General features: G+C 40.4%; 1 protein-coding gene across 1 annotated transcript in view; it reads left to right on the top strand.

Moving 5' to 3' along the window:
- The window catches only part of PTCH1 (patched 1), a 42,565-nt gene extending 33,554 nt beyond the window's left edge, over window positions 1-9,011 (top strand). The window contains exons 18-22 of the mRNA XM_019470458.1: window positions 14-155; window positions 3,340-3,439; window positions 4,664-4,918; window positions 5,997-6,525; window positions 8,232-9,011. Coding sequence (XP_019326003.1) covers window positions 14-155; window positions 3,340-3,439; window positions 4,664-4,918; window positions 5,997-6,524 — 1,025 coding nt within the window. The 3' untranslated portion in view covers window position 6,525; window positions 8,232-9,011. The remainder of the gene's footprint in view (window positions 1-13; window positions 156-3,339; window positions 3,440-4,663; window positions 4,919-5,996; window positions 6,526-8,231) is intronic.
- The last annotated feature ends 2,708 nt before the right edge of the window (window positions 9,012-11,719 follow it).

Here is an 11,719-nt window from a genome sequence, read left to right on the forward strand (position 1 = left end):
TTTTTTTTTAAAGTCTTTTTACCTGCCATAGGAGACAGGAACCATAGGGCTGTCCTTGCATTGGAACACATGTTTGCACCAGTGCTGGATGGGGCCGTGTCCACGCTGCTTGGAGTGTTAATGCTCGCAGGATCAGAGTTTGATTTTATTGTCAGGTAAAGCATTTGTGTGTGTCTTGACTTCCTTTTTTAAATAAAAATAAGTATGCTTTTAATTTTTAGTCACTTCAGCATATCTGTCATCATAGGGCTGTCCTTGCATTGGAACACATGTTTGCACCAGTGCTGGATGGGGCCGTGTCCACGCTGCTTGGAGTGTTAATGCTCGCAGGATCAGAGTTTGATTTTATTGTCAGGTAAAGCATTTGTGTGTGTCTTGACTTCCTTTTTTAAATAAAAATAAGTATGCTTTTAATTTTTAGTCACTTCAGCATATCTGTCATTTTATTACTATGCATGGTGTGTCAAGCATGCTTACGTCATGGCCTGCTTCCCCTCTGTTTTATTAACTCCTTGTTACATGCTAGACGTGGTGGTGTTTCCATTGCTGGTATTCAATCTGTTCCAGGAAAATCTGACACCCAGCATGAAAGAAAACAAAAATGGCCCTCTTTAGCAAGGTTTGCGAATTCTGGGTTTGAGTCAGTTCAAAGCATCTAGTATTATCCAGCATTAGCTGGGTTTGACCTTTAACCCTTAGGTCCTCCAGACTTCTTGTATGCACAACAATTTGCGTGCAAAGGACACATGAACCTACAAACATGCTGCAACTGTGCTGCAAGTGACTCCGGGCCTTCTCCTTCTATCATTATGTGAGGTTTATAGCGATGTATAACAGGGAAAGGAAAAAAAGCCCTGTTTGGGAGCTGGGGAACCGTAAGTATGAACACAGAACTTCATATTAAAATTTTGTAAAGCAAAGCCTGAAGGCCCTTCTGTTTAGAACTACAGGCAGACTGTTTCTTGTGAATTTAATTAAGAATGTGAATTCGTCAAGTATGAGAGGAAAGCAAGTTTTTCGTTGAGGGGAATTTGAGAAGTGCAATGAAACAGATCCTATTCTATTCCAAACAACCTGTGGGGAGCTCTGCAAAATGGCTAATCTTAGAAGTAACACAGGTTCTTTGTGGTGAACTACAGCATGGGGAAAAAAAAATCCAAGCCCTAAAATGGAACTGAGGTACAACTGGGCCAAACAAAAATGCTCTGAAAGATGACTTAACTACTTCGGTAGACATAAGGTGGATAGATTACTAGACTTAGCTGACATCCATTTGACAAGAAGAACAACAAAATGTCAGAGGCAGGAACTGAAAGAATGGCTGCTAAATCTCATCAAGATTTTTTGTTTATGTATGTAAGAGATTTGAAGAAAGCAGGCAGTTTGCAGTTAGACCTCATGAAACCTACATGAGGATTATTACTATACAGATACTGCATGTCCTGAAGTAGAATTTGTATTTTTTTTCCCAAGTCAGTATTTTTTACCTTATTTTATTGGTGTTGAAGAAATAAGGTAGAATTACTCTTTTAGGACCTGATCTTGGTTGATCAGGTTGATAAGGGTTGGAACACTTTGACATATAGGTTACTTGTAGATTTAACCTAAATTTACAGGGGTACATTTGGTGTGCTACTTTCCTACTTAACAGACGAGATTTTGGCAAGCATATTTTTGTGTCATAGCAAATGGAAGATTATAGGAGCCCTTCACACCAAATTTGGATTGGATGTTCTCCTAGTTTATAAAATGAACCTTTCAACTTTTCAACTTACGTTATTTTACTTTTTTTGGCCATCAGTTTCTCATTTTCTAGCACAATCTGACTTTAGTATGCCATGTTTAAAAAATAAAATAAAATAAACTGTGGGAGCCTAAGCATTGTTATAGTGGGTGAAGAAGATCCCAAACTTCCGGAAAGCGATAGATTAGTCCAACAATGTGGAAGATTAAGTAAATTAACAGACATTGTATACACCAAGTGGTCAGAGCTATAATCCTCCTGTTTATCCTAGCGTTAGATGGATGAGATGCAAATGTTTTTAATGCCTGTTGTTGATCTCCGTCCCAGTATAAAGTTCTGGTGGTTTATGTTAGTAGAGTAGATCAGCTTGCTGATTTTTGCTAATGCAGATCAGAAATTCCCAAATGTTTACAATAGCCGGATATTTGTAGTTTTACAGGAGTCTGATATATTTGATCAGATGTGGAAACAGGGAGGCAGTAAAGTTTGTTGCCAGCTAGACAATGTAATCAGCAGACCCATTAGTAGCAAACTTGCCCTCCGTTCTTCTCCTTTGCCTTCTTCTCCAGGAATTTACCAAGACTGAGTGCTTGAAATCATTAGTTACAACGCAGCCTTAAGTTTAGTCTGAGCCCCAGCTGTGCCGAATACCAACTAGCAAGGCTTTCCTTTTACTGACAGGTTTACCTTGGTATTCATGAAGGATCCCAGACCTTAGCCCTCAGTGGTGGGAAAGGACAACCACTTGTGCACTTTCCTCTTCTTCCATAGTACTTCAGCCTTTATGTTTGAATTGGCTGACGCAAAACAAGAGTATTCAGAGATGCTAAATTGTTCAACAAAAGATTAGCCTGCAATGCAGCTCTGCCATTGTGGAGTGCTCTTACTCAGTACAATGCTGAAGCTTACTATAGAATGGGCAGCATTTTCTTTGCAGAAAGCGGGTTCCTGTGTTGTAAAAAGGTTGCAGTTCGAGCTATTTGGTAAAACTGGAACTCAGAGAATTCTAGGCGGAAAGTTGTGATTAATGAACAGCAAGGGAAACCCTTACCTGATACACTGGAGATTTAATTAGAGATTCTGCTGTAAGATGCAGAAGCATTTCACAGTGGATTAGCTGCTGGGAGAAGAGGGCTTCTCTTCCTTCTAGGCTAAATTGTTTAAATTCTACACCCTTCACTTCATTTGTTTGCTTCTGCTGGGTTTTCACTAATGGGGGCCCCTTTTCATTGTATTTGTGCTTTCAATCCATTCAGCTATTCACTGCACATTCCATATTTTTGTGTTTGTGTAACACATTCATAAATAACATTACATGCTTCCAGATTCTGGGAAATTAACAAATGTAATTTTTTTCTTTCCTTTATCAACTAACACTTTGGGTTGTGGAATGTAGCTTCTCTAATTCAAAAGGTAAAAACCCCTCTATCTATATATGGAAAGTGATATCATTATTTAGTACAATGTTAGTAATATTTTAGATTTAATTTAGTATATGTATTATTTTAACATATTTAGGAGCAATTTGTAATCCCTTATTTCTAACAATATTTGTGGCTATTCTCTCCCTCAAACCCCTTTAAACCCTACTTCAGGTATTTCTTTGCTGTTTTGGCAATCTTAACCATTCTGGGAGTTCTCAATGGATTGGTGCTGCTTCCTGTTCTTCTTTCATTCTTTGGACCATACCCTGAGGTCAGTAAAATTAATGGTCAACAGAAGAATTAATACTATCTCTGAACCCCTGCCCTCTCCGATCACCCGCCTTTTTTAGAAACGCTTTATTTTTTAAATTCTCTTCGATTTTTTATTTATTTATTTAGTTAGTTAGTTTTTCTGTTTCTTGCTCTAGGGTTTTTTTAATCTTTATTAAATGTGCTGTTTGTTATTTAGTTGATATTCTTCCACTTATATTTTTAATTTTTTTTAATATAAGTATTGTTTTAGAGGCTGCAATCAGCAAACTTGATGCAAGTGTAGGATTATTTATGCTTTTAAAAGCATAATATGATATGCAAACTAGTCTGTAAAATAAGGATTCTCCCCAATATTTTGCAAAAGACAGTTTGTTTTGTACAAATACCTTCTTCTCTCCTACCTCACTGCCTCTGTTGCTTTCCTCAAAATACTTAACTGAGCAGACCACCAGGAAGGCCTGTGTGGACCAACATACACCGGTGGTGGTCCACAGACCACACCTTCATAACCACAACTGGTCTGCCAGAAGGTCCCCCCTGTCCAGTCGCCCCTCCCTGCGGTATGCTCTTGGCTCAAGCAACATTTCTGATGGGTGGAAGGCTTCGCTTAGATGTTGATGACTTTACAGTATAAAGCCCAAGTCCAGCAAAAAAGGATTCATAGATACCAAATTTGTATTTGGTTGTTGATTATTCATTACCTACTCTATAGCTAACACAATTACTGGGTTACGTAGGGCTATCTTTACCACATATTAGTAGAATCAGTGTGCTATGCTTCACGTGTCTATATTGTGCATACGTTGCTATTATGTGTGTGTCCATCTCTTTGCAAATAGACACTGAACCATACTGTACGTACACATTTGAGGTGATTTTATGACATCACTGTTAATGTATGCTGAAGGAGGAGGGAAGTCCATGTATTATTTTTATATTTATAAGTGCAAGTGCATGCACACACCCACACACATGCATTTCCTGAGACAGTGATACCCAGAAGAATCTGTGTCATCCTGTTTACATACATATCCACAGATGGAGATCATGTCTTTTTCTTTCATTAATTTTTTTCATTTCAGTATAAATGTTCATCAGAAAACTGGTGCTAAGGTTCTCGTGGCATGGCAGGGTGTATTTGGCAGAAGAACATTTGTGTCAAGCACTAATGATTAAAAGGGTAATGCTAATTGTATGTTACTGAATGCATTGCCATTATCAGGTTTCTCCAGCCAACGGACGAAACAGATTGCCCACACCATCTCCTGAGCCGCCCCCCAGCATCGTGAGGTTTGCACTGCCACCCGGGCACACAAATAATGGGTCAGATTCCTCTGATTCGGAGTACAGCTCTCAAACCACAGTGTCCGGCATCAGTGAAGAGCTTCATCAGTATGAGGCCACCCAAGGACCTGGGGCACCCGTCCATCAAGTAATAGTGGAAGCCACCGAGAATCCTGTCTTTGCGAGATCCACTGTAAGTAGCTCTCATATTGACTGGCAGGAGGGCGAGAAGAGTGTTTGTGGTTTTTTTATTTAAATCTATTTATTTTTGTGGAAAGCTCTTTCATATTTCTGGCTGATTATGCTTTGTGACTTTGTGCCAAAACTTGTAAGCAGGGAGTGAAGGCTTTCCTCGTCCTCTCCTTTAGAATGAAGTTGAGGGTAAAACAATGGTGCGAAAGCAGAGGTCTTTGGCATGTGTAATTGCTGTTGCATCATATTGGCACAAGCCACAAGAGAGAGCTCTCAGTCTGTTTGATGACTGTTCTCAGAGAGAGACTGGGGAGAGATTAAAAGATCCAGACCTCTTCCACACAGCTCCTTGCGGATCACCATCTCACATACCTCTCTCTGACAGCACATTTTGGGGAGAAGGATTGATAGAGCCAGAAGAAAACAGTTTCGGGGTTGTACCAAATCTTGGGCCTGTTGCATCTTGCTACTGGGTTGGCATAACTGTGATTTCAAAGGAAAGTGAAAAAGCTCTGTCTCCTACCCCTGCTGATGCTGCATGCTGAGCTGCAATGCGGATCTGTTTTTGTTCAGCAGAGGCCTAGAAATAGGTACAAGCACAGCCACATTTGAAGTTGGTCACGGTTTATTGACTGATGTGGCTGCTGCGCTTCACGCTTTTTACAGAAATCAGAAAACAGATTCCTGCAGTCTATACAAACTACCCTACTAACATCCTGTGTATGTACCCTGCATGGAATAGAGCCTTTTCCAAATGCCTGCAATTCTGCTTGTTGAACGAGTTAAGATCAAGTGCTTGTCACCCATCCCTTTGAAAACATGGACCAGTATGTAGGAAGCTTACAATAATGTTTTCAGCTGTCAACCTGTGTTTTTCTGAAGGTATGCTTTCCAGGTTTTAGTAACTTCAGACAAAAACTATCTGGAAAAGTCAACAATTATCAGACTCCAGAATATTACTTTTGTAGAGTTAGAGCCAGGACAGCATTATTGTAATTGTTCTCAGCATAAAATATAAGCGAGCGTAGTATTTGTTTGCCTCACTTTGTCAGAGGCATAACCATGCGTCTCTCTTTCAGGTGGTTCAGCCAGAGACAAGGCATCAATCGAGTCCCAGATTACAATCGAATCCAGAGTCCGGCACGCAGCAGGCGTGGCGTCAGGGCAGACAACCCAAACGGGAAGCGAGGGAAGGGCTGCGACCACCTCCTTACCGCCCTCGCAGGGATGCTTTTGAAATTTCTACTGAAGGGCATTCAGGACCTAGCAATAGGGATCGCTCGGGCCACAGGGCTCGTTCTCATAACATGAGAAGCCCAGCGTTCGGCGCCGTGGGTGCCGCAGGACCAGCGTACTGCCAGCCTATCACTACTGTGACTGCCTCAGCTTCAGTGACTGTTGCTGTCCCCCCTGCGGTGCACAGCCACAGCTCTCGGGGAGGGAGCTTTCCGTCCTACGAGGGATACCATGAAGCTGACCATGGGCCTTTTGAGGACCCCCATGTGCCTTTTAACGTGCGGTGTGAAAGAAGAAATTCTAAAGTAGAAGTTATAGAACTGCAAGATGTTGAATGTGAGGAAAGGATACCTGGCAACAGCTCACAGTAAGGTAGGTCCATCTCCTGTAGCTGCAAGCTTTGCCTGTGCCAGGCAACGGTGTGATCGAAAGAAAGGGGAAAGTTAAAATTTCTCTGAGGTACCTTTCCTTCAGGTAGGTTTACTTATTGGTCCCTGATCACGTTAAAACTGCTGGCTGTGAATATAGTACATTTTGCACTAGAAATCAGGTTGGATAAGACAGTACTTTCCACCACTGAGAAGTTGCAGTGGGTTCAAACATGAACTACTTCCAAGAGCCTTGCAAAGTGGGTAAGTACATCATACAATCCCAGCTTACCAGATAAGGAGAATGAAGCAGAGATGTTGTGGAACATCTTCAAAGCTGTGCGACTGCATTTACTGTTGATAGGTCCTGTCTTCTGATCCCTGAATCAGGCATGTTCTAAAATATCATACAGAATGAAATTGCCTAGGAGAGTGTAAAATTGCCAGCTACTTGAAGAGTTGTCCTCTCTTGAATAAAACTCCATGAAGGAATTTGAAGTCTGAAGCAAGGACTGAATCCCTCTGGAAGATGGGCCGAGTGAGAGGCGGGAAGGCCTCAGCGTGCCTAGTGCACTGCTGCGCGGCGGGATGTCCCCTGGCGCTTTGGGGGGTGTTCAGAGACCCACCCACCAAACTCGCACGCGGGAGGAGTCCTTGGGCCAATCTCTCCCTTGCCAGGGGCAGCTGCAGTGGCTATTGCAGATTTGCATAGGGTAGAGCTGACCTGGCAGGGCATTTAGTGTGTTCCTGTGAAACAATAGATACACCCAAGAACTTCTGAGACTTGATACCTAAATCATTGTCTGTCTTTAGGCTGGCAAGAGAAGGTTACAGGAAACAGCGCTGTTTAGAACAGACAGGATATTTTAGCAGATGTTTGGGGAAGAATAAAGCTGTTCATTTTCTTGAAAATTTTCCATTAATTTTATAGGGAATACTTTGAAGGGAAGAAACCAAGTGAGTTTTTACCCTGAAAGCTTTTTGGAGCTTGTGCCTGCAAAACCATTTCTCACTATTTTAACTCTGTTTTTCTCTTTTGGGGGAAAGAGGAAGTGTAAAACAGTTACTTAGCTGTGGATCCCTGTTTTCTCTCTTTGGTTTTCAGAGCTTTTCAGTGACAGACACTAGTTTGACCAGAGCAAGCCATTTTATTTTGGTTGTAGAACTATTTTACGTGTACACATGCGTGTGCGTGCACACACACAGAGAGTTTTGTTGGAAATTTTTTGATGACTCATAATAAAATCGCCTTCTGATTTATAAAACGTCTCTCCAGACATCTCGAAGTGCAAATAGACATGAATGCCTTTAGCCTTGCAGTCTAGAAACATGGCAAATAATAGTATCCTCAGAATAAAGAAATGCTTGGGCTCAGCTTTTTCAAGCTGAACTGCATGGTAGTATGAGATTCTTAACTGTGCACGGTATTCGATGTAGCGTATTTCTCCTTGAGGCGTTCATTGGGTTTGACTGAATTGGTTGCAGGTATCTGAAGCTAGAAACTCAGAAATTAAAGCATCCTCATTTTTTTAATTGGCATCAGTATTTCTTCACCGGGAAATTCATGACTGAGAGGAAAGCAGAGCCCATGTTTCCTGACTGCTAACTGTAACCACAAGAATCATGAAACGAGTTTTGGATTAGCTTGATTTGTTTGTTTTTCTTGAACTTTAATGAATGTTTGTTTTTCTTCTCTCTTTATTTGTAAAGGGTAATAACTGAAGCAAAGAAGAGGCCAAAGATGGAAAACTGTATTTCCAGAACTGCTTGAAGAGAAGAACTGCGTGAAGTTGTAGAAAAGGACATGCTGCATCAGGACAACAGTTCACTGTTACTGTAACCTATTGTATTATTTTGTTAAATATTTCTTTAAGTATTTAAAAGATGTACACATATGTAATATACAAAAGAACAATGTAAAGTAGTATAATCTGGAGTCATTTGCCTCTGGGCAATAGAATGGGGACAATATTGTGTGCGCTTTGTACTTTTTGTACATTGATCTCTGTGCCACAACTAAGCTTAATCTAGTTCTAAATTTCAGCATAAGTTGCTGCTGCTTAAATATTGTATAATTTACTTGTATAATTCTATGCAAATATTGCTTATGTAATAGGATTTTTTTTTTAAAGGTACATGTCTGTTTAAAATATTTTAACTGCGTATCACAACCCTGTGGTAGTATGAAATGTTACTGTTAACTTTCAAACACGCTATGCGTGATAATTTTTAAAATAAGCAGATATGAAGAAAAGCAAGTTAATCTGGGAGGCTTAGATAGATTGAGCTATGTGCAGGTTTTGTTTTGCTGTGCGTATCCATGTGTGCATCTGGAAGTGTGCATGCTTTTGCATGTATGTTCCTGGTGTACTGTAGTTTCTCTTTTACTGTATGGTAACACTTGGTGGGCTTATAAACCCACTGATGCTGGTGTGAGTCTGGCTTTCCCTGTTAGCAGGCACTAGTGAAAACTCTGTTGGTGTTTACCAACATATACCACAGACTGCCATCATCAAAGGCCCAACTAAAATAGAAGAGAAGACAGGGAGTCAAGGTTTGGGATTGTGGTTCAGTTTCCCACACTCTTAATGACTTGGTTCACATGACTTTGGTCAAGTCAGTTAACTGCCCCATGCCTCAGTTTCTCATTCTGTAAGATGGGTATAATTACACTTACCTACCTCCCAGGAATGTTGAGAGGCTTAATTACTGTTCGTGTAGTGCTTTGATTTTTTTTTTTGCAGAAGGTGCCCGGTAAGTGCAAACACTATAACCATTATTTTTTCACTTCCAAAGGTGCTGGATATTGAGAGGTGCTGGTGGTTATAGAAACTCAATGAGCATATACCTTATTTTGATACAGATACTGTTAACTATGAGTGGCATTAGAAGCTGGATAATTCAGCTGTTTGATGGTGAGCCACAGCTCAGCTGTGTCCTTACAGCATTGAAAGCAGTATCTTTGGTCAGCTTATTTTCATGGCAGGAAGGAAGTTAATAGTAAGTGATAAAAATCAAATGGAAGGATAAAAAAAAAAAAAAAAATCTATTTTCACTTTTAAAATATAAATGGCTTTCTGATGGGTCCAGGACTATAATGACACATAAGGCCTGGGGTGTTCTTTTCTCTATTGTTTGTGTTTTCCCATGCTGCATTGGCACTTTTAATTAAAACAGCTAAACTGGGATCTTTTTGCGAAACTAATTTAGCTTTTTGTATTATTATTTTTAAACTAAAGGGGATTGCTGCAGGTGAAGGCTCTGAAAAAACACTACAATCTGTGTTCCGGTTGGAAACAAACCCTAAGAATGGAGTACCTTAATTTAAAAGTACTAGAACAAAAGTTTTCATTATCTCTGTCTTCCTCTTTCTTCTTCTTTTTTCTGCCCTTCTCCAAGCTGTTTTTTAGAGCAGGTAGATGTTCAATTGTGTATTCAGAGCCAAACACACACAACCAATATTCAGTTTCTATACACAGCAGTGGTGGGGCTTTTAAGTACAATGCCTGAACAGCAGCGGCCAATTCTTTGATGGGAAAGTGTTTTTCTCCAGTGGCTTCAGGGAGTCTATCTTTGCCCACAGACCTTGCCAGCATAACGAATGGGGATAATTAGAATGCACAAGTTTCCATGCCTTTTTTGCTCACTTGAAAACACTTTGATATGAGGCACTTGTTTACAGATCTCCAATGTGAACGCTCGAAGAGCAGGTGGCGAGAGCCTGGTGTCGTTCCCGTGATACATAAGCTACTGTTTCAATGCACACTAAGGGTTAATGTCACAAATGCCTACTGGTCCAGTTCACTGTCTGACGTGAAAACTCTTACTGACAAAAAGACGAGGGGCCCCAATTTAGCACTAGCAGCATAGTGACCTCAGATCATGCAACAAAACTGTATGATACTAATTGGAAGCCACCTTCAACTGCCAAGCGTGTGCGCTCCCGTGACAGAGGTCGGCAGGGCTCCCACTGACACCGCCGCCACAGCGGCCTGCCTCGCTCCCTCCTCTTCCTCGGGGGGGGAAGGGGGCCAGGGCGAGCCGCGGTGTCTCCCGCCTGCCCCTGCCCGAGTCCTCCTGCGTGCTTGTGTGTGGGTGAGCTGTCTGCTGCTTCGTGCACAATGTAGACCTTCTTCTCCGATAGTCACATTGGCAAGGGGAGAACTCAGTGGCTGGCAACATTTATTTTGTTTTGGTTTTGGTTTTTAACTTTTTTAATCATGGGTGATATTTATATTTTTGTATCATAAGAATGTTTTCTTACAGTATTTGTCATGCCAGTTTATAACAAACAAGATGCAGGGATTTTATTTCTATTGGAAACACTATTACAGCTATGTTTGTACTGTTTAATGGATTTTTATTTGTATAGAGTGCTTACTAATGTTAAATAGGAAAGAGTATATAACATTTACATTAAGGACTCGTTGTAGCTTTTAGCGTAAGGAGTTAAAAGGAAAAAAATATTCAAACTGGGTCTCATTGCCTGCCTGTTTTGGTAGGAGTGGGTTTGTGTCATTTCAGTTACAAAGATAAAATTATGCCATATAATTTATTTATATGAAAATTTATTTTTGTAGTGTACATAGTAGCCATCAAGTCTTTTGACAGAAGTATATTTTTAAAGAGTTTATATGTAATGATGATACCATTATGTTTTGGAACACTGCTGAGATACGATTACGGTGCACACTTTTCCTTGTAAACCCCCTGACAGAAAAGAAAGTGTTTAACAGTGTTAAGAGAGAAAGAGAGTGTGAATATTCATACAATTCCGAACTGTGTTTTAGTTACCATTTGTGATCTAGTGTGGTTCTCGTTTTAAACTTTGAATGGAAATTGTACAAACTCTCTCAATATTAATGTTCAAACACTGATAGAAATTCTAACATGAATAAAAAATATTATAACTTATTGGTTACGGATTTGCTTGTTTATAGAATGCTTCTTTAGGTACTACTGGTCAGCTGTCCAGGTACAACCATGCAATCATTCTGATTCAGAGCATGAATTTGGGATGTTTCGGTATTTGGGATGTTTGGGAGATTCAGATTTGCCCATTTTGGAGCAGGAGCCAATTCTAAAATCCTGGCTAAATTGTAACACGCTGCTGCTTGTCTGTTGGTTCTGTTGCCCTTGTTATGTCTCGGGGGATAGGTTTAGGACCAGATTATACCTTTCATTCTCACTCTGAACAA

Source organism: Aptenodytes forsteri, unplaced genomic scaffold (genome assembly GCF_000699145.1).
Source record: "Aptenodytes forsteri isolate BGI_AS27 unplaced genomic scaffold, ASM69914v1 Scaffold154, whole genome shotgun sequence".
Taxonomy (NCBI): domain Eukaryota; kingdom Metazoa; phylum Chordata; class Aves; order Sphenisciformes; family Spheniscidae; genus Aptenodytes; species Aptenodytes forsteri.